At 38.4% G+C, this 23,036-nt stretch overlaps 1 protein-coding gene across 4 annotated transcripts in view; it reads left to right on the top strand.

Moving 5' to 3' along the window:
* Window positions 1-23,036, top strand: part of SCAPER (S-phase cyclin A associated protein in the ER) — a 406,759-nt gene that overhangs the window by 127,287 nt on the left and 256,436 nt on the right. For all 4 annotated transcript variants that reach the window (XM_072628639.1, XM_072628640.1, XM_072628637.1 and 1 more), the window contains 3 exons: window positions 6,710-6,791; window positions 7,880-8,032; window positions 8,618-8,725. In XM_072628639.1, coding sequence (XP_072484740.1) covers window positions 6,710-6,791; window positions 7,880-8,032; window positions 8,618-8,725 — 343 coding nt within the window. The remainder of the gene's footprint in view (window positions 1-6,709; window positions 6,792-7,879; window positions 8,033-8,617; window positions 8,726-23,036) is intronic.

Below are 23,036 nucleotides of genomic sequence, written 5' to 3'. Positions count from 1 at the left end.
ACAAGGAACCTGTATTAATAATAAATATATATGGATACTTTAATGTTTTTTTCCCTCAGAACTGGAGAATAAGAAAGGAAATAAGAAGGGAAAGAAATGAGGGGAAATGTAAAATGAAACAAAGTGTTGCAGAAATGAGAGCTAAAAAATTTGTAGTGTCTCCTGACAGAGTCTCCTAAAGAATATGTCCTTAAAAACATGCATTAATAAAGTAAGACAAAATAAAAAGGATTAATAAACTGAGTATGCATTTAGAAAATTAGAAAGCATAAAAGAAGAAATCTTGGAAAGTACAGGTGAAATAAATGTATTGGAAAGCCAAAAAAACTAGAGCTCATGAATTTAAAAACTGCCTTTTTGAAAAGTCCAACAAGATTAGTAACATCTTTAGCCAATCTGAGTAAAAAAGAGAATAGAAAATCAAATTTAAATAAAATATTTATAAGGTGAAAGCCAAGCAAAAACTTTGTAGAGTCATATGTCAACAAAAGTGAGAGCTCAAAAAGAGTAGAAGATTGTCTCCAAAATTATAAAATGCTCAAATAAACAGAGCACTAAATAGAGATCTTAAATAGCCCAGTCTCAGAAAATGAAATGGAACTAGCTGTGAAGGAACTATGAAAAGGGGAAAAAACAAAAAATTATTCTCTCCAAACCTGTTGGTTCTGATGAATTTACAGAAGAATCCAGTTAAATTTTTAAAGAGAAGTTGATAACAGTGCTGTACAAGTTTTTCTCAAAATCTGAGAAAGAAAACATTCTACCAGAAACCTTTTATCAAACAAGTATAGCCTTTATACTTAAATAAGGATAGGTTAAAGCAGTGGAGAATTATAGAACATTATCATTAATGTATCTCAAATCATAGGGGAAAGAGAGAGGAATAGGCATTTATATAGCTCCTATTATATTCTAGGCACTGTGCTAGGCTCTTTATAAATATTGTATGATGTGATCCTCATAGCAACTCAGTGGGTAGGTGCTATTGTGATCCCAATTTTATAGTTGAAGAAACTGAGGCAGACAGAGGCTACATGACTTACCCAGGGTCACAAAGCTAGTAAGTGTTTGAAGCCAGATTTGAATTCGGGGAGATGAACCTTCTTGACCCTGGGTCGGGTCCTCTATCCTCAGTACCATCTAGCTACCTAGGAATAATATATAATATAGGAATAATAGGAAAACTATTTACATAATGAATCATTAAAATAAAAATCTCAAACTGTATGATTATCTCAAGAGATGCAGAAAGACCTTTGTCAAAGTACAGAACTCATTTATGCTAATATCCCTGTGATGTGTAGATATAGAGGGATCTTTTTTTAATATGATAAAAATTGTACTCATCTGAAACCAGAAGCCTACATTATATTCAGTATGCAAACACTAGAAGTTTTCCCATTAAATATAGAAGTAAAATAAGGATGATGGTCCCTTTCCTGTCTTCATTTGAAAAAAAGTTCTAGAAAAATACTAACAATTGAATTAAAATAAGAGAACAAAATTAAAGGCACAGAGGAAGCAAGACCGTCCCTATTTGAGATGGCCTGACAGTTTACTTAGAAAATCTTAGGGAATCAGCAAAGACACTGGTGGATTACATGATTTTATTTTTTCTTTATAACAACTCCATAATGTTAAATATTATTATCCCCACTTTATGAATGAAGAAACAGAGGCTCAGAGAGATTAAATAACTTGTCTAGGGTCACACAACTGTGAGGAATATGAGGCAGAATTTGAGCCCAGCTCTTCCTCTTTCCATATCTAGCACTGTTACCATCACTCTTCATTAAGTAGTAGATAGGACAACTGTCCATAAACTTTGCAAGACCTGGACTCCAGTACTGCGTCTTATCTCCTTTGAGATAATAGGTCAGTTCTCTTTTGTGTTAGTGTCCCCAGATTAATTCCCTAAGACTGCAAGTTACAGATGAAGGCTAATCTTAAATATTGGGATTTCCATACCTAAGTTTCTATATGCCTAAAAAAAAAAAAAAAATCACAGATCCGGACAAAAAATAGAGTAAACTAATGACATCATAACTCATTTTATTGTTTGCCTTTTGTGGTATTTCCATGTCCAGCTAATTACCAATCAGTCTATTCATAGGAGAAGGAAATGGAAACATTCTTGAACATTTAAATCAGCAGTTCTTAACTGGTACAGGGTCTGTGAATTTAGGTGGGAAAAAATGTCTTAATTTTCACTAACATCTAACTGAAATTTAGCATTTCTTTCAAGTATAAATGTAGACAATGAACATGGTTCTGAGAAGGGCTCCATAAGCTTCTTATGTACTTCCAAAGGGGTATGTTACCAAAAAAAGGTTTGAGAACCCCAGTTTTAAATGTACCAGAAATCTTTGCAACCCGTGCCTTTGGGGAACACTTGAATCATTGGATAAAATTTTAAAACTTCTTGAGTCTTTCAGTCTTTTTGAAAGGCTTGTTTCTCGTTTATTCATAGTCTGTATCATTGTGCATCTGGTGGTGATTAAATTTTCTTATGAAAGAAATAGTGTTTATAATGCTGCCTATTGAAAATCTCTGTACCCTCATGGTACATTAACTTGTTTCCATATAATGATTTGGATACTATTTTTGAATAAATTACAGTCAAGAGAATTACAGTCCACTGTGTATGAACTCTTACTACATTACTCTTAGTAACTGTCCTACCTAATTCACAGGGTTTGTTGTAAGGATAAAACAAATTAACAAATGTACTTTGAAAAGCTAAAAACACTCTATGAACGTTAGGCTGTCTAAGTGGTCTCATTGTGTAGGTATTTCAAAGGCCTCATCATTTAAAAGTGATTTATGGATGGGCTGTTCAGTTAACAGGGGAAATGCTGACCTTCAGCTTCTGTGAAATTGTTTTACACATTTTTATGAGAAGACAAATGATGCAGTTAAAGCCTTGAGGTAGAGTCTTAACTAGACCAGCTTTTCTCCCTTTTTGTTAAAAGGAAGCATAATCTACTGTCCTTAAAAGAAAGGAAATGAGAGTGTTTTCCAGGGTTATTATTGTATGCTCCCTGTCCTGTCTTTATATATGGGGGATGTGTTTACCCACTGGCTCCATAATGAGCCAAAACTTTCCTTAAAGCCAGATTAACATCTTTCCAGAAACATCTTGTGGAGGTGTTGCTTAGATACCTCAAGGGAGACATATATTGCATAAAATGCTTAGTGTTTCTGGAAACATCAGTCATCTTTTTCCTAAGTTATTTGGAGAAGCAAACTTAATATAAAAGACTGATTGTGCTGAGTTTCTTTGGAAAGCTTATTTTAGTATTTATGTAACTTTGTTGTTGGAATTCAGGTAGATGTAGAATTTATATTTGTTCTATGCCTGGATTAATAGATAGGAAGAAACAGAATTAGTTCCTACATTTTGAATTTTTTAAAAATGCTTTTCATTTATTTATTCATTCAGCAACTTTAACTGAGTCCCTGCTATGTGAAAAGTACTGTCATAGGCCTGGAAGATGCATTCAGATGAGCCTCCAGGCGCTCACATTTGCCTTCTTGCCGGCATACAGCATGAGGGCCTGTCTTTAGGTCTCTCCTCCTCCAGCACAGCATCATTCATAAATTCCCATTCAGTAAATATTTGCTGCTGAGGGCACCAAGACCTTAAGATGCATGCCCTATTGGTATAAGGACTTCTCCTATAGGGGTCAAGAGTTCTACATAGTTACAGATACATGTGATGGAAGATCATTACTGTACGGAAGGAAATTCACCTGCTTATTTGTTTTAGGTATTCTTGTTGGTGATAAAGCAGAATTGATAACCTTCTTTCTGATTTCTTGTTTCAGCCAAAAGGGTTATTAATTCATTATTTTTTTTGGACCCACAGGGAACAGTGTATACAACATTTTGCACTTTGTACCCCAAACATTTTCATAGTCTAATGGCAATAGCATGTGTAGGGCTTAGACTCTACAGAAAGGGCCTAATTTGAGATGAGTTTTATAGAATTCATGAAGACTTATTTCTCTGTCCACAATTCTTTTAAGTGAATTATAAAGTGCTCATAGAATCATGGAGATTCAAGAGCTATAAGGGACCTAGTCGGTAAGGATTTCATAGTATCACAGTATTGGAAGGGACTTTAAGAGTCATCTAGGCTAATTCTTTCCTTGAAGCAGGAAACCCTATCCCACTTTTAACAGCTCTATTAGTTAGGAAAGGTTGTCCTCGTATTGAATGGAAATCTGCTTCTCACTGGCTTGTGTCTGCTCCTTCTTGTTCTGTCTTGTTCTGCAGAATCAATCTCCTCTCTCTCCTGTGTGACCTCTAATCCTGCGTTTCACTCACTCCTTCACTTCTCTCCCAGTCCTGCTCCAGACTTCCCTCAGGATATCCCTCTGCTCTTCTGCCCCTTCTTCCAGGGAACCTCCACGTGATGAAGTGTCCAAACCAGCCATGCTCATGCTCATTCCTCTCCCTCTTCTGTGGCCGCACTCCTCACTAGACTTCGCTACTATTACCTCCCACTAGACCTTTTTGCTATTGTTTTTTAAGTGTTGTCTTTCCTTATTAGATGGTAAGCCCCTCAAGGGCAGGGATTGTCTTTTTGCTTCTGTTTGTGTTTCCACTACTTAGCACAGTGCCGTCACCTCCCCTCCCCCCACGCATAGTGAACATTTAATAAATTCTCTCTCTCTCTCTCTCTCTCTCTCTCTCTCTCTCTCTCTCTCTCACACACACACACACACACACACACACACACACACACACACACACACACTCTTCTGTCTATCTGTGTCTCTCTCTCCCTCCCTTTCTGCTTTCCTCCCTCCCTCCCTCCCTCCCACACATAGTGGGCACTTTTAACCAGCTGAACTTTAAAGACTCTTCCAGTCTGGGACTACTTACTCAATTTACAAATGAAGGTTGCTTTCTCCAGAGGATTACTCCCTAGTTTCAGCGTACTCTTTGGTGTTTGAGAGTCTGCACTCCTAAAACTAGAGCTCACAGGCTCCTACCATATGCATTTACCTCCAATAGTAGGTCAGAGAACACAGCTCAAAGTAAAGGCATTTATAGAACTGTCTTGGTCATAGTAAGTATAGTAAGTGGCATCTCTTTTGCTGATTTGATTCTCTCCTACGGTTTAAATGATTATTTCTGTGCAGGTGATTCCCAAATTGTTTCCCTTTGCTGAGCCCCAGGGTCATATTTCCAAATACTTGGTGGATATTTCATCTGGACTTCCCGGCACCATCTCAAACACAGAGCCACCAGTCTTCCCCAAACACTTTCCTCCTCCCTTTCTGACTCCTATTCTTAGAGTCATTTAGGCTCCATAGGGTCTTTATTCCCATATCCAGTTAGTTGCCATTTTCTTCAATTCTGCGGCCTTTTTGTTTCTCTTTTCCCTCACTCTTCTTGCAGAATGATTTTAATGGCCTCCTAACTGTTGTCCTGTCTCCAGTCTCATTTCTGTCATATAATCTTCTAAATGCATCACATCAGCAATGCCACTTCACCTCTCAAAAAGCCTTTGGAAAGAACCCATTGCTTGCCTGATAAAAGGCAAGCTCCTCCTGAATGGCCTGGGTGATCACTTCAGGCAGACTCCAAGCTGCCTTTCCAGTGTTACCTCACATTCCTTCCCTTCACGTCCTGTATCTTCTTTCCACTCTGGACTGCGTACTATCCCATTCTCATCTTGAACTTCTTTACCTTTGCCCTTATTCATTCCCTCCAATCCCTAACACCTCTTTCCTTCCATTTCCACTTGTTGAAATTGTTGTGTTTGTCCTTCATTCTCGAAGAGGATCATGACATCAAGATGATGACATGACTTGCAGTTGACTTTGATTTGAGTGAGGGAGGACTGTGCAAAGTCACCAGCCTCACTTTTTCCTCCTGAGCCATCTGGGACCAGAGGTCAGATATTCATCAGGACGACTGGACCATTTTAGGCTAAAGTCTTATCAGATTCTCACTTTGAGTGAGATACACCCATTCAATGAATAGACCTCTTTAAGTATTATGCAAAGGATGGCCCAGTAATCAGTACTTAATAGACATGTTTTGATTGTTTTGTTGCTAAGATATTTGAATTCATGAACATATAGGTTGGATGGCTTTTTATTAGATATATATTCTGAGTCATCATTTCTTTGTTAAAAAATGTGATTGGTATCCTTGGATTCTATTTCCCTCCTCCTTCCCCTATTGTATCCCTCTCTCTTACCCTCCCTTCTCCTCTCTCTTACGCAGGGAACCATACTTTATAACAAAGAATAATAGAGAAAGAGAAAAAAAAGTAATCCATCAAAACTAACCATCATCTCAAGCAAGCCTGACAGCGTATGCAGCATTCCTTGCCTGTAGCTTTCCACCCCATTCCTCTGCAAAGGGAAAGTTGTTTATTCTTGTCACTTTTCTTCAGAACCAATTACAGAGAGTTCAATTTTTTCTTTGTATTTTCATTGTTGTAATCATTGTATTTGTTGTTTCCTGATCCACTGTATATCATTTTATATAAATCTTCCTGTATTTCTTTATATTCTTTTTTTTAGAGAACAGCAATATCTCATATAAGTCATATACCACTGTTTATTTTTTCATTTCTCAATCAATGAGCATCCACTTGTTTCCTTCCTCATTTTGTAAAAATCATGTAGTATAAGTTTGATATCTGTAGCTGAATCCACAATTCTTAACTTTTATTATATTTTAACAGAGATCGAGAGGAGAGACTAGCAGCACTCACTGCGGCTCAGCAGGAAGCTATGGAAGAGCTGCAGAAGAAGATTCAGCTAAAGGTAGAATTCTTTGTATCTGAAGAGTCATGAATATTTCTGCAGAGTTTGAAAGACTATATATTATCTCTTTGTACTTGTGTATATGTAATATAAGCCCTTTAGCCTAAGCATCAGCATTAAGATTCTAATTTCACTGCTCTCCACATACGGAGTCTGAATGCAGATCAAAGCATACTGTTTTCTCTTTGTTTTGTTGATTGTTGCTTGACTGATGTGAAAATATGTTTGATATGGTCATACATGTATAACCTGTATCAGATTGCATGCTATCTTTGGAAGGAGAGAAGAGAGTGAAGGGGAAAATTTAACTCAAAATCCTATAAAAGCAATGCTGAAAACTAAAAATTAATTAATTAATTGGTTTTTTTTTTTAAAGGATTTCAGTTTCACCCACAGAAATAAAAAGATGTCAGACCTAGTTTCTGCACCATAGTGGGCTTATCCAGTTTGGCCAAATCCATTATGAAAGCTAAGTGATATTCATGGGTCGATTTCAGTAAGAAAAACATTGTATGGTATTTGAATGATAACTGACATATTGTACTTTTGTTGCCCTTTGTGAGACAGTTAGGTATGATTTAATAATGTCAGTATCCATTGATGGTTCATGAAGTCTTTCCTCAGAATAAACCAAGGAATGGTTTCTGGGATACCATTCCCATCTGTCACATGAGGAGTCTGGTGGAATCGGAACCCTGAGTCTTTGACTGTAGGCCGAGTGTCCTTCCTCGTATTGATTAGGTTACTGCTTCTTTTCTGAAATACCGAAATAAACCTGAAACCAGTTGATGAAATTCAGTAATTTGTCACAGTCCAGGGACTTACAAGTTTGAGAGGATAGTATTAGAAGTTGTTTTTAATTGGTTGTGATTGTCCTTAGTCACCCACAAAGAAAAATGGAAGAATATTGATGTGGCATATATGTCTATGTGTATATGTATGTGTTGGCATGGGTCCGGTAAATGTTCTTCCTGAAGCAACTGGAACTGGTTATTTCCCTCCCTTCATTTGAAACTTTCAAGATAACACTATTTCTTCTTCATGGTATTCAGGGCTGCTTCATGTAATGTGCATTACTTATGTTACAGCATGATGAAAGCATCCGGAGGCACATGGAACAGATTGAACAAAGAAAGGAAAAGGCAGCTGAGTTAAGCAGCGGGAGACATGCTAATACTGATTATGCCCCAAAACTTACACCGTATGAACGGAAGAAGCAGTGCTCACTCTGTGCAATCCTGGTAGGCTATGCGTTCCACAGTACAGGAGTGGGGGGCATTAGAGGTGAACCCTATTATTTCATAAAGAACTTCTTTTTTTCCTGGGCCAGTCATCTTGAGTGAGCCCTTTCTTCAGCTGCATGTGCTGCTTTCTGTCACTAGTTCTAATGCTAAGGGCTTTATCCTCCCATTCGGAAAGGCCTGTGCGAAGGAGCAAAACCTCTAGTTATGTTGCTGGGACAGACTTATCTCTGTTTCAGAGCAGGCGGACTGAATCAATAATCGTATGTCATGGAGTTGGAAAAAGGGAAGGGCTGAGCAGTCAAGGCATATTCCCCACCCGGGGTGGGAGGGATTGCCTGGCTGTGACTCCTGGGCCTCTTCCAACCCAGGGCACTAGTTTTCTCGGTATCAATCTCAGTATTACCCCCAAGAGAGAATAGGGTTAAGTGGTGATTTAGGATTCATACTTGTCATTGAACAGAATATTCATTGTCTTGTATACAGACTAACATTTCTTTTAGCTTTATTGGGCATCATTTGGTAGAATAATCATGTATTTCATCATTAGTATCTATCATTACTCTTAATATTTTAAACTTCTAGATTTCTTCAGAGGTTCATCTGTTTAGTCACATCAAAGGGAAAAAACATCAACAAGCTGTTAGAGAGAACAGCAGCATCCAAGGGCGGGAACTCTCAGATGAAGAAGTGGTGAGTGTGGCACAAAAATGTCCCTTGTCAAATGTCCTTTTGTGGCCTTTGGGTCTGGGAGCCTGTAGAGTAATGCCTCCAGTCGTGCTTGTCTGTTCTACAAAGAATGTCTTGTAAAGAGATAACCAAACCCTATAGGGACGAGAAGTCAAGAGCAATCCATAGACAAACAGCCATAGACAAACTTTAATATCCTAACTTAAGGGAAGAACCTACTTGTAGCACTTTGAACATAAGAATGACTTTCTGAACCTAGATGAAAGAGGCAACAGGATGGATTGCAAAGACCCCTGGCCTTGGAGCCACAATAGCACTGGCCTTGCGGCTCCTGGGATCTTGGACAAGCCTCTCTGTTCAACCCCAGACCCCCAGAATTCTGTGACTTTGTGCCATGTAATCATTTCAATGTTTTACTGATTGAGAAAAAACAATACATTTGTTTTACGGAATTGCCTACTTTTAGCCTGATTTTCCTTTGTACTTTTGAGTGTTTTCAGGGCTTAGCAACTTGTTGCATGTTAGTACACCTGTGAAAATAAGAACCCTCCAAGAACTTGTTAGTGATTTTTGAAAGAGGAGTATTCTAAAGGGGCAGGAAGTTCCTGTGGTCCACCCCTAAAGGAAAGTCTGCACAAAATACCAGAGAGTGGCCACTCAGAGTTTTGAATCCCCTCATTTTAAAACTGGGATATTCTAGTAAGTGTGAAATGTAAAGTTAAAATAGATATTAGGTAAAATTAGGTAAAATACATTATTTTCCTGAAATCACTTGAGCATTTTAAGAGAAAGTATATTTTTTGTTTATTTTTGCTTCAGTTATCTACATAATTGTTTCCATTCTCCACTTTTCTTTGATAATGAGTCAGCTAGGTGGCATACTAGGTGGGTAAGAGCACCGAACTTGGGAGTCAGGAAGACCTGAGTTCAAATTCTACCTCAAATACCTGGTGATTGTGGGCAAGTCATTTAACCTCTCTCAGCCTTACCTTCCTCATCTTTAAAATGGGGGTAATAATACCTCCCTCACAGAATTATTGTGGAGATTAAATGAGATAACATGCTCAGCAATTTGCAAATCTTAAAACACTATATAAATGCTAGCTATTGTTATTACAATGCAGGCAAGAGCATTATATGTATATGTATTTCTCCTTCAGAAAACTCTAAATTTTCTAAATAAATAAATTAGGGCATGATTATTTTTAGTACAAAAATATTTTCTACAGAGTTACCTTGGTATAAGTGCCCTATCACATTTATAGAATTAAAATGTTTACAAATCTGATATAAGCAGAATTTTCAAAGAATATTTCTATTGTGTTATCTGAAGTCAACTTTGTGGATTTAGGGGGTGGGTAGATAAGGGGAAAATCTTAAGTGTTATGAACAGATCAGAATGACCTCTTATCTTTATTTCAATTCTGTTTCATTTTGAAAGAAAGTCATTCTCATGTTTAGTGGAAATGGATCTAAAGATTATGCTTCTACCTAAGTAATATTTTTAAATTATTCTCACAGAATTTATACAGCTAATTCTCAGTTTTAGTCTCTTCTCATAGAAAATAGAATAGGCTTAAAAATAAGTTTCCAAAATGGCATACAAGTGAATTATGTTTCTAGTAAGGCAATTTTATAGCCACTCATTGCAAAGTTTCATTTTTAATCAATGAAGGTATCTATAGTGAACATACTTACACTACTTAAAGTTATTACTTGTCATCTGTGATGTCTTTATATCATATACACCTTGTCTGTGACCCTTCTTCCCTGACATATAAGATTTTATTTACACCACCTCTGACCTAATAAAATTACACCTTTGACCTTGTGCACTTGACATTTCAGTTAACTAACTCTTGATCTTTGACACATTTTTTTTAAGCTTGTTAAGCATAATCATGAGCTGCCTAGGAAGAAAGCTTTATTGTTTTGTTTTGTTTATTATTGGAAATTGACCAGAAAATTTTTCTAGACTCCTTGAGAGATTACAGAAAGGGCTGGTATATGTTGGTTTTAATGTAAAAGTAGAAAAATACCTGAATTGTAATATGTACTTGTATTTTGTTTCCCTATAAGTAGGGAGGGTAGTTGCCTACTGGAAAAATATTGAATGGTCAGTTTTATTTATACCATATTTATAACTTTCTTTTGTGTCTTGTTTTCATCTATATAAGTTCTAGGAAATATTAAATTTACTAAGTTATAGAAACTACAATTCAAAATAGCCCATATTGAAAATTAATTTTGAATACCTTTTTTTTGCAAATGTGCCACAAAAATATAATTCAGATTTATGTATGTTCTGCAAATGCACATTTTGTCTAATTTAAAATTTTTTATGTATTTAAATATGGAAAAAGAGCTCAGTGAATTTTTAGTGAACTCTTGAAGAATTATGAGAAGCTCTTAAATCTCCTTCAGACTCAAATCTTAAAGTAGTTATATGGTTGATAGGATATTTTAAATCTAACGTGAATCTAGAGTCTCCCCAAATTAGTTCTTTGAACAACCAATAAATAAGCTAATTAGATGACTGAAGAAAGAAAAATGAAATAAGAAACAGCAGAAGCACAACAGTGTATTTAGGAAAATGATTCGTTTGCTGTCCTCTTTGCCGATTAATGCTTGGCATTGTGGAAGAATGGAAAGGGCAGTGACTCCTCTGGGTGTTGATGACAGTTTGAGAAATAATTGGGAGTTCCTTTTATTCTGTGCCTTTCTTCATCCCTGTTCAAGTTTGATTTTTAAGGAACCCCTTGTTTCTTTTCTTTTGTAAATCACGTTCAATATATTTAAAGAAGTAGACCTTTGTAGTGCCCCATTTTGCAAACACTAGACAAGAGCTTGTTTCCTTATCAATACAGATCACACAAGAGGAACAAGACTAAAGTCATTTACCATAAATCTTCAGTTTTATGGTTGTATTTTGAATGGATCAATTAATTATAAAATTCAGTCTTCAAGAAGAATTTAAAATATTACCTTTCTGCTTAGGATGTAACTTCTATTTCTGTCTACATTTTTACTTACAGACAGCATGGTTGGTTTTAATTTATAAATTTATTTTAACCTAAGGATCCTATGTTTCATATGTGATTTTTTTTTTTGGAGCATTGTTTCAGGACTTTAGACAATTTTATTTCACTTATTTTTGTTTTATTGGCTGGTGAAATCAGATTTAGGCACACTAATCACCAATAAATCAGGACCATAGGCCAACATTTTTTTTTATTCCCTCAGTCCTCTGTTGGAATGTGTGAGAATGTGATGGGGCATAATGTGCATGTGTGTATTCAATCCTATTTCATTCTCAGATGATTTCTTTTCCTTAAGCTACTCTAATTACTTTGATGTTTGATTCAAGCAAATCTTTTAGTCTTATGGGAGGAGATAACACATGGACACAAGAAAGTAGGAAAGAAGGTAGAATCTGAAGTTTAAATGAAGAGTTTGAAAAAATATGATGGAGAAAAAGCATCACATGCTGGTGATGTCAGGCTTCATGAAGAACATGGCCTCTGAATCTGACACTGAGGATGTGGAAGGATCTGGACTCAGTCCTAACTCTGTCCCTTACTCCCTGAACAGCCTCTGCAAAAGGAGAGGATTGGAGTTGAAGATCCCCCAAGATTCCTTCTAGCTCTGGACCTATCATTCTCTCATTTCAGAGAGAATATGTCCTGTGGATGAGGCAGGATTTACCCAGAAGCAGGACAGGGCAGAACAATGTTGGGGAGCATCTGACAGTCCGGTTTGAATCCAGCACAAAATGCATGAAAGGTAGTAGTCTGAAACCAAGTGGAAAAGTGGTTCCGCATTGTTAGGTACTGTATCAGCAGGCAGAGGAGGAGGACTTGTGGCTATAAACATAAATCTACAGAATGTTTTCAAACCACTGAGCAACAAGCTTTGTTGGATCTGTTTATTTAGAAGGTTATTTTGGCAATTCTCTGAAGGAGAAATTGGAGGTAGAGAAACCATTGCCAGAGAATGAGAGGGGTGCAGCTGAGAGATGACAAGGAATTGGGAGCCAGGGTTGTCGTAGGGTAAGAGAAGAAGACAATTTGTAAGGAAGGTGCCTGTAACAACAGGATGTAGCAACTGATTAAATAAAGTGGGTGAGGGAAAGCCTGGCAATAAAGATGGAGAAGTTGGGAGCGAAGAGAACTTTGAGAGGAGGGTAATAAATTTAGGTTGGGACATTTTGAATTTGTGATGCTAACGGAGAACCCTTGAGATGGAGATGGCAGAGAGATAGGCAGAACTGTGGGGGCTGGAGAGCTCCTGTGGAGAGATGATTATTATTGTTAGAGATTATTACACACACACACACACACACACACACACACACACACACACACACACACCACATTTGTTAAATTTAATTGACTTGTAGGACACTGAAAAGGCATTTGAAAAGCCAGTTGAAATTTAAGGTGAATTTAAATCTACTGTGTTTCTTCTGCCAAGCCATTCAGAAGGAGAATGGCCTCGACTGACACTGAGTTTCTCATCCCTGGGAGTCTTCAAGCAGAATTTAGATAGCTTGCTGTTGGGATTGTTGGAGAGGGTATTTTTGCTGTGAGTCCATTTGAAGATGGACTCAGTTAGAGCTGTCAGCACAAGACTGTGGACTGCAGGCAGGCCATCGTGTGAACCAGAGAGAAATGTAATTGGAAATATTTCCCAAGGTAAAAAAAAAAAGCAATACTACACAGGTAACATTACCTTTTAAAACAAAGTCAGCTTGCAGCACCTAGGGATTTGTATGTATGGTTTGTTAGTCACCATTTGCATTTGAAATTGATGCGGCTGGTCTAGATGACTCTGTGTTCACTCTGAGCTCCCTGATTCTGCTTGAGTAGGGTCAGAAGGAAGGGGACTTGAGGTACTGGTTTGGAGTGCTTTCTACTTATTCACCTTTTCCATCATAAAAAAACAAATCACATTCTCAGTCTTATTTAACAGGTTATTTGTCTTTGTTTTCTTACAGCATTGAAAATAGTTACAGGTTTCTTTGAAAGTTTTTTAATCACATGGAAGCTCTTTGGGAGTGTTTAAAAATATGCTATGTACTCATTCATAATAATGCAAAGTTTGCTTACTTAATTTTCTGCTATTTTCTTTGGCTGGATTTAGAGTCAGAGGATTTGGGGTCAGAGCCCTCCTCCGACACTACCTGGGTGACATTCAGAACATGATTTGAACCTCATATGTAAAATGCTGGGCTTAAGGGGAAGGAAAGAAGTATTGATTAAGCACCTGCTATGTGCCAGACACTGGGCTAAGTCCTTTACAAGTATTACCTTCTACTTCTCACTCTGGAATCTTTTGCCAGATGCAGGTTGGTTTTGTTTGAAGAAACTACCTGTTGAGGGAGTGTCAACCTCTTTTGAGACTTCACATTGAGTGATTCATTACTTTTGATTACCAGATCCCAAAATAGTGAAATTTCAATAATATTTAATAGCAGATGTCCATATTAGGGGCATATTATAGGGCAGCTAGGTGGTACAGTAGGTAGGGCATTGGGCCTGGAGTCAGGAAGACCCGAATTAAAATTTTGCCTCAGACACTAGCTGTTTGGCCCTGGGCAAGTCACTGAACCTTTGCCCTAGTTTCATCATCTGTAATATGGGAATAATAAAAGCACCCACCTCACTGGGTGTTGTGAGGCTCAGAGTAGAAAATATGTGTAAAGTGCTTTGTACAGAAGTAAGTGCTATATAAAGGTTAGCTTTTGTTGTTGAATGGTGATAGTGGTGGTGGTGGTGCTTGTCTTCCCTGGTGCTGTTTTAAATTGGCTCTGCATTCTGAAGGGGGTGCCTCCCTTTTTCCCTTGCATAGCCTCTCTGCTTTCTTTCCTCTTCACTTTTGACCCCCTTTTCTCTGGGTCAGGGGCTCTTAATGTGGGGACTATGAACTTGGGGTTTTATAAAAATATTTTGAAAACTGTGTTCCAAACTAGTTGTTTCCTTTCCAATCCTCTGGATTTTATTTTATGCATTTAGTACTTGTTCTTCCAACACACACCATTGATGTCCCCTGACTGTGTTCTCATTAAAAAGGTGGTTCCCGGGAAAGATGACATAAGGGGTTCATCAAGAAGGGAGGGGTTTAAATACATGTTAATCCAAGGTGGAGGACCACCAGAGTCAACATCAGTTGACCTTGTATTGACCTTGTTGGCCTCTCTTCCTCCTCTGACCATCACAATTTTGGGCATTGATTACTCAAGTTCCTTTAAAGGTTCTTATTTGTGGTTTTTAGGATGAATGATGCTGATAGTAAAAAGAAAAATGGAGCAGTGATCCTGGCCCTCTTTCAGTACTTTGCATCTATGTACTACTTCCCATTTCCTGGCCTTTAACACTTCTGGATTTGCATTAATATATCAACTCAGCACTGTTGGCTGCAAATTCATACTGACTGTTTGGCTAAGGAGCAGAATAGAGGACAAAACATCTGAAGGGTCCCCAAGTCAGATGGTTTAAGCTCTTAGTATTGTAATCCTTGTCTCGTAAATATTTGTAACACCTAGTTATAAAATACTACTAATAATAATGATAGCAGTCATTCATGCTTATATGGTGCTTATGTGGTTTACGTAGTATTTCCAGGAAAGATATTTAGGCGGGCAAACCAGCTTTGCTTTGTTTTGACGTTCAGTTGTGGGCTTACTTCTCCTGGTTTCTCTTCCTTAGTCAATCTTTAGAAGTTTTGGAAACCACGCTAATTCAGTCAGATTGTTAATGTCTCTGGGTGTCAGGACTGTTGCCTTTCTTGGTATCTCTTGGGCACAGTGTTAGTGCTCGATAGTTAGTGCTCAGTAAGTGCCTGTTGGAGATAGTGTCAGCCTCTGAAAAGAACAGGAATCACAGTGTGGCAGCACCAGCCTTCTGGTACTCCCACAGAGGAGAGGGGGCAGCTCCCCTCAGAGGGTCTCCTCTATAGAAGGGGCACTATCTGTTTCTGTGGCATCCTATAGACAGATTTGCAGTCTTCGGTTCTGTATTCGTGCTGCTGTCAGGACTGCAGAGAATAATTTTGAGTGGAAATCGATGTTTGACTCACTTGGGAGCTATTTGTTGAACACCTGTTTTCTGAGCATTGAGGAGAATTCAGTTAAGTGCAATAGAATGTGAGTTTCTTGAGGATAGAGGCTATTTCATCTTCACTGCAGTATCCTCGACAGTGTTCTTAGCCCTGTGCCTGGCAAATAAGAGACACTGAAGAAATTCTTTTTGATGAAGGGACTTAGGGAGGGAAGGATGTCTCTTCTAAAGGAGCTCTCAGTCCAGTAGAAGAATCCAGGAAACTTCATTAACAGCAGAAATGATCCCCTTGTATCACTAGGTAGGGGTAGCAGCAGTAAAGACATTTCGGGGAGGAAAGGTTATTCTTAACCAGTATGTTCAGGAAAGAATTCATAGAGGAGATATGACTTGAACTTTGAAGAATGAATAGAACTTCCATAGATAGAGAGATAAAACAGAACTTTCTTCCTAGAGGGAGATAACCTAAAGAAAGATTAGAGAAGGAAGTTCATGGCATTTTCAGTGGGGATCCACAGCTGCTTTGGCTGGAGTGGAGTGTTCTATTCCTTTGTATAGACCAGATTGTATCAGAGAAACACGTCAGTAAGATACAAGGAATTATTGATTACTTTTGAGTAGAGGGTCAGTTTGCTTAACAGAAGGAGTATTTCTTCTCTTATTGAGAGACCCCAACTATGTTCTATGACAAGAACAGAAATTAAGGAGCAAAATCAGTCTTATTGCTTTGGTCATTCATAAACCACATATTCTGACCCATTTTTTAGTAGAAAGTTTCACATTAGTCCAACCATCATGCCACTTATTCCCCAAGAGAGCACCCATCTCTTACTAATCCAAGCCTATTTATCAACCTTTCCAAAATGTGAGATATATTACAAGCCTTGTGCTGACAGATAGAATGATAGAAAATATCATTAATATCTGAACTTTTAAACTAAATCATAGAATTATTTCATAAAAGAATCACTTTTTCTTTTTAATTTTTAAAGAGGACCTCCTTTCCTTCCAACTCTATGTCTCAACCCTCCTATATCATCTATTCTTAGTTTTCACTTCAACTCTAATCACTACATTCTTTCTTGCTTTCCAAAGTCATTGATGTAGTCTGATATTCCTCCTTCAAAATCTCATCCCATTACCTAATCATTCAGTCAATCAGTACAATCATTCAATTGGCAGATATTATTAAGCAGCTCTATTCTGTGTCAGACACTGTCCTAGGTACTAGAAATATGAACACATACAAAAAGTTTACCAAATACATATCAGGTAGATCAACAGGGGCTTGGGGAGCCCTCCTTGTGGCAGACAGTACTAGCAACTGGGAAGATCAGGAGTAACTTCATACAGAAGATGTCATTTGACCTGAGATTCTAAGAGTCAGCACAGACATAGATGGACATAGGAGACCGTGTCTTGTCTTAGGAAAGCAGGAAGGCCCCTTTGACTACACAGTAAAGACAAGGATCTGGAGTGATAATCTAATAAACTTGGAAAGGTAGGTTGGATCCAGGTTGTGAAGAGTAATTTTCAAAGCAAAACCTACAGTTGATATCTGACCCTTAAGGCAATACACCAGGGCAGTTGATGGAGTGGGTGAGTGATATACAGCTACAGAATGGAGGTTGTAACAGAGTAGGGAGAAATCAGGAGCAAGAGGTTATGGCTGTGACTGGGGTGGAAGAGCCTCAACTGAGTGTGAAGAGGAAGAAGGAGGCAGATGGGTGAGAATGAGTTGGAGGTAGGTGTCAAAACTTTGATACTTACTGTTTCTGTGGTATGAAGGAGATGAGTCAAGGGCAGGGTTGAAGTTGTTAACCTGGAGGACTTGGAGGATGGTGAGGTTCTCAGCAGAAACAGGGAAGTGTGGAAAGGTCGTGAGCTTGAGGGAGAGATAAGGAGTTCAGGTCAGACATCTTAAGGATGGAGTACCAATGGAAAGCCAGTTTGAGAAGTCTCCAGGAAGTGTTTGCAGATGTGAAACTAGAGCTAAATATACAAATCTGGGAGGCATCTGCATAGAGATGGTAATTACTCCAAAGGGAGCTAATGAGGTCACCGAGTGATGGTGCAGAGGACATCAGAAGAGGACTCAGGATGCTTAGGGGATCCTCACAGTTAGGGACTGTCATACTGACTGTGAACCAGCAAAGGAAACTGATAAGCATCATCTGGTAGAAGAAACAAGAGAGAGCAATGTCAGAAAAACTCCAAGAAATGAGTGCTCAGGAGGATGGGATGTTCAGCATTGTCCAGTGAGGAGGAGAGACTGAGAAGGATGATAACTGAGAAAGGATTTGGACCATTAGATTGGGCAGTTAAGAAGTAATTGGCACCTTCTGAGAGAGTGAACTGAGCAATGAGGTCACAAGCCAAGGGTGAGGATTAGAAGAGGAGGAAATGGAGGCAATGATTATGAAGAGTGGGCTGAGAAAAGGAGAATCAGAATAAGACAGTAGCTAGTGGGTACAGTACGACTGAGTGGACATCTTTTTAAGGACTGGGGAGAGTTGGACATGTTTGTAAGTAATAGAGAAGGACCTACTAAGTATGGAAGGATTGAAGATTTCAGAGTGGGGAGAATTGTTTGAGCCATCTGCTGGAAAAAGCAGGATGGGACACTTGTTGCATAATTACACTCCTTGGCTTGTGCCTCCATCCAGCCTTCCCTCTGGGAACCTCAGAATTTGATTAATTTACCTTACTTACTTGTTTTAATTTGATTAGTGACCTAGAATTTCTGCTAAGGTTGAGGTCTCTGCAAGAAGAAGTAATTCAGAATTGCTAGAGTCAAGCTCACCCTTACAAGGATCTCTGATCAACCCCCACCCAGGAGCCCTTGTAGGCATCTTGTAGGGATGGCCTAGAGTGCCACATTAGACTGGAGATGCCCCTGAAAGTGAGGCTGGCAAGAATGGTTTAGACACAGTCCCTTGTCCAGAACCCCTGCAGTGGCCTTGCTGCTGGTCCTGTGTTCTACACTGGCCACTCGGCCACTCTGCTGCTGTTTCTGTCCACCGCTATCTGTGGAGAATAGAGTCTTCTTGAAATGCCTCTTGGCTTTCTTTTAGATCTCTTTTTTTCCTGTCTCTATCTCCTTTTAAAGCACAAATCCAAGAGCAGAACTCTGGTGTAGGAGATGGCCATGAATCGGTCATTCTTGGGTGGCAAGAGGACTATTCAGTCCGTATTCACACTTCATGAAAGCTTCTGCCTTCTCAGGATATTAGCACCCTTTGTTAAGTAGGCAGAGGGATTTGAGACAGCCTGGCCAGGCTCCTCCTGGGGCCACTTTCTATAATCACACTAATGGAAGTGTGTAAAAACCACTTGACTGTGGGTCCAATGAACAGAGTTTGAGTTCTGCTGTTGGCACTTATTTGGTATGAGAGGTTAGTCCATTACTTTACTTTCCTAAGCTTCATTTTCCTCATCTGTCCAATGATTCAGCTTGCTCTGAGGTTCCCAGTAATGCTAACATTCTGTTATTTTGTTACAAGCTTCTATTTTTAATCACAATTGTGTTTCAACTGTCTGAATTTCATTATTGATGAAATAGGTTTTCATGGGCTAGGCTCCAAGACTCTAACTAGCATACAAAAAAGGTTTCTACGAGAAAATGTATTCGAAATTCCATAGTACTGACATGATCAACTTAGAGAAAGCAGCTTTTTTTTTTCCAGATTTTAGACTTATTTACACCTAATATTAGTGAATCAAAGCACTTACATTTGAATTTTGATGTGTTATGGTCTTAGGAGAAGAAAGACTAATTAAATATTAAAGAATCAGGATTCAATTTATACAATAACAACATTGTAAAGACAATTTTTCGAGATTTGAGAACCCTGATCAGGACAATAATCTATCGTGATTCCAGAAGACCGATAATGAAGCAGAGAGGGGATGGACTTGATACAGAATTGGACATTCCATTCTGGCCATGGCCAGTGGGGGGAATTTGTTTTGCTTGGCTACACGTATTTGTTTACCAGGGTTTTCTTTTTCTTTTTTTCAGGGGCATGTATAGGGTGGAGGAAGTGAAGATGGGAGGGAAAGAAAATAAATGCTTGTCAGTTGAAAACAATTTTTTAAACTTACCATTGTATCCCAAGTTTTGGAAAATATATGTCAGTTCCATAATGCCATATAGCAAAACAGTGCTTTAAGCGGTATTTTTTAGTTGCTATAGCACTGAATATTTATGTACAAAGTGTTATGCAGGAAATATTGATTAAAATATTATTTCCCCTCATGTGATTTGTTTTTTTCATTGATTAGAATATATAAAAATAAAACATGTTGGAAATTGCAAAAAAGCATAGTAATAATACCAAACATGTTATATCATTTATTATTGTTACTTTCTCATATGGTCAGTAAGCATTTAGTAAGTGCCTACTATGTGCTAAGTGCTGGGGATGTAAAGGAACTCACAGACAACATGCAAACAGCTATGTATAAAGGAGATTGGCTGATCTACAACTTCATGGATGATTTTTTAGAAGTTATGGACACAATACTTATCACCCTGTGACCCAGCTGTTTACTGGGAGACATGACTCATACTTGATCCTAGTCTTCAGACTTAAAGCATTTTCAGTTATAGTAGTATATACTATAGCTTGTATTCACATGATCTTCAGGAACCCATGGTCATCTTGTACATCACCAACTAAAGCATCTGGGTGGCATAGTTAATAGAGTGCTGGGCCTGGCATCTGGAAGATCTAAGTTTACAACCAGCCTCAGACACTTGCTAGCTCTGTGACCCTAGACAAGTCATTTAATCTCTGTGTGCCTCAGTTTCCTCAGCTATAAAACAAGGATAATTAATAGCATCTACCTTATAAGGTTATTGTGAAGATAAAATCATATCACCTTGATAAATTGCTTAGCACATTACCTGGCATATAGTAGGCACTTATAGTAGACGCCTTTTCCCTTCCCTTATTCTCCCATCAGTCAGTCAAGAAGCCTTTAGTAAAAATCTGTCTGGTGGTAGAGACTGAGACAGATGGAACAGTCCCTGCCCCCAGGCAGCTGACATTATCTCATGTCCATATTCAAATAAATGGGAAAGGTACTGGAAGTAAATACAAGGCAGTTGGTGGGGATGAGGGAGAGATACTTGAGGAGGGATAGGAAAGATGTTAGAAAGGAGGCAGCCCTTGGGCTGAGCTTTGAAGGAAGTCTTCAAAGGAGGAGGGAGTGCCCTGTAGACATGGAGCACAGCCTGCACATTTATGGACATGGGAGATAGAAAATAGTATGTGAGAAATAGCAGCAGGTGAGAAGTTAAGAGAAAGACTAGACAAGAATGGCCACCATCAGTTGATCAGATCCAGCATTTCAGAAAGACTCATTTTGTATACAAAGAGACTGAGTGACTTCTTAGGTATATCATGGCCAGCCTTACAGTAGTCATCTCAATGTGCTTGGCCAGACTGGTTTTTGGCCAGCTGATCTAGTCTGCTCCTGGCACCATGCTGAAAGTGTGATCAGGCCTGCCAAAGTCTGCACTCGGTTGGCATGTTCTTCAAGAACTTAAGAGTGAAAGACTCAAGGGCCACACACAGCCAGCATAGTCAGAACCAGATTAAAATGTAGTTGAGAAATGTTTAGCAAAAGAAGCAAAAGTACAGTGCAATATGTATGTGTGACCATACTTGGTGTTTTTCTGAGTCACTGTGGCTGCCGGCATTCATTTCCCTTTGAATTGATGCCACTGTTATATGTCACTATGAGGTAGCATAGGAGGCCTTTGCAGGAAGTTAAAAAATGATGAAATTTCATGTCAAGGCACTCGAGTATTTCATGTTTTAAAATTTCAGCGAGGCACTGTAATATACTAGAAAAAGCATTGAATTGGGAATCTTAAAAGACCTGCTTGCAAATCCTGGCTCTGAACTTGTCAGGTCAGCCTCTCAGAATCCTACTTTTTCAGCCTCTAGACAGAAGGTATATTGCTTGACATGGAATTGAGAAGATGACCTGTGTTCAAAACCCCAAACCTGTTCTTTACTCCCTGTGTTCCCTTAGACCAAGGGTAGTGAAACTGCAGCCTAGAGACCACATGTGGCCTTCCAAGTCCTTGGGTGCACCCTTTTGACTGAATCCAAGTTTTACACAACAAATCCTTTTATTAAGGGGATTTGTTCTGTGAAGTTTGCGTTCTGTCAAAGGGCTGCACTTGAGGACCTAGAGAGCCACATATGGCTTTGAGACCACAGGGTTTCCTGCCCCTTCCTTAGGCAAATCACTTAACTTCAGTAAGGCTCAGCTTGATCCTCCAGAGAGGCATGACCTCTGAGGTCTATTTCACCTTAAAGTCTGTGATTTATAAAATAGGAAGAAGAATCCTTACAGTATATACTCTACAGAGTTATTGTGAGCAGAATTGTAAATTTAAATTTGTAAATTTAAAAATTTATGTATACACATTATTTTAGCTGTGTAATAATAGACTTTGGCAAGGGTTAAGTAGTCCTTATTACCCTTATACACTTATATGTGTGTAATGGGGAAAACAGATTGTGGTTTTAATTCTTAAAGAGAAATTCTCTAGGCTTATGAAAAATCTAAGCAAAAATCTGTTTCATATGTCTCCTTCTTTGCATTCTTATAGTAGAAATAGGAATGGGAGTCTAATCTGCACACTCATTCTAAGGAGAAGGAACAATGCAATGAGAGCACTATTTTTTTTTTTAATTTATCGGCATTCTTTTTTAAAAATCTGTTTCTACGGCCCTTTAATTAATTTATTTATTTTTAGTTTTCAATATTCATTTCTACAAAATTTTGAGTTCCAAATTTTCTCCCCATCTTTCCCCTCCCCCACCCCAAGACACCCTGTGCCATCATGCATTCTGATTACCCCTTCCCCCAATCTGCCCTCCCTTCTATCATACCCCTCCCTTCCCTTATCCCCATTTCCTCTATTTTCTTGTAGGAAAAGATAGGTTTCTATACCCCATTACCTATATTTATTATTTTCCAGTTGTATGTAAAAACAATTTTTAACATTTGTATTTAAAACTTTGAGTTCCAACTTCTCTCCCTTCCTCCTTCCCCATCCATCTCCACTGAGAAGGCAGGCAATTCAATATAGATTATACATGTGCAGTTATGCAAACGACTTCCATAAAAGTCATGTTGTAAAAGACTAACTATATTTTCCTCCATCCTATCCTGCTCCCTATTTATTCTCTCTTTTGACCTTATCCCTCCCCAAGTGTTTACTTCTAATTACC

This window comes from Notamacropus eugenii, chromosome 1 (genome assembly GCF_028372415.1).
Source record: "Notamacropus eugenii isolate mMacEug1 chromosome 1, mMacEug1.pri_v2, whole genome shotgun sequence".
NCBI classification, from domain to species: domain Eukaryota; kingdom Metazoa; phylum Chordata; class Mammalia; order Diprotodontia; family Macropodidae; genus Notamacropus; species Notamacropus eugenii.
Note: the sequence above shows the minus strand (reverse complement) of the source record. Positions and strands in the feature narration are given on the sequence as shown.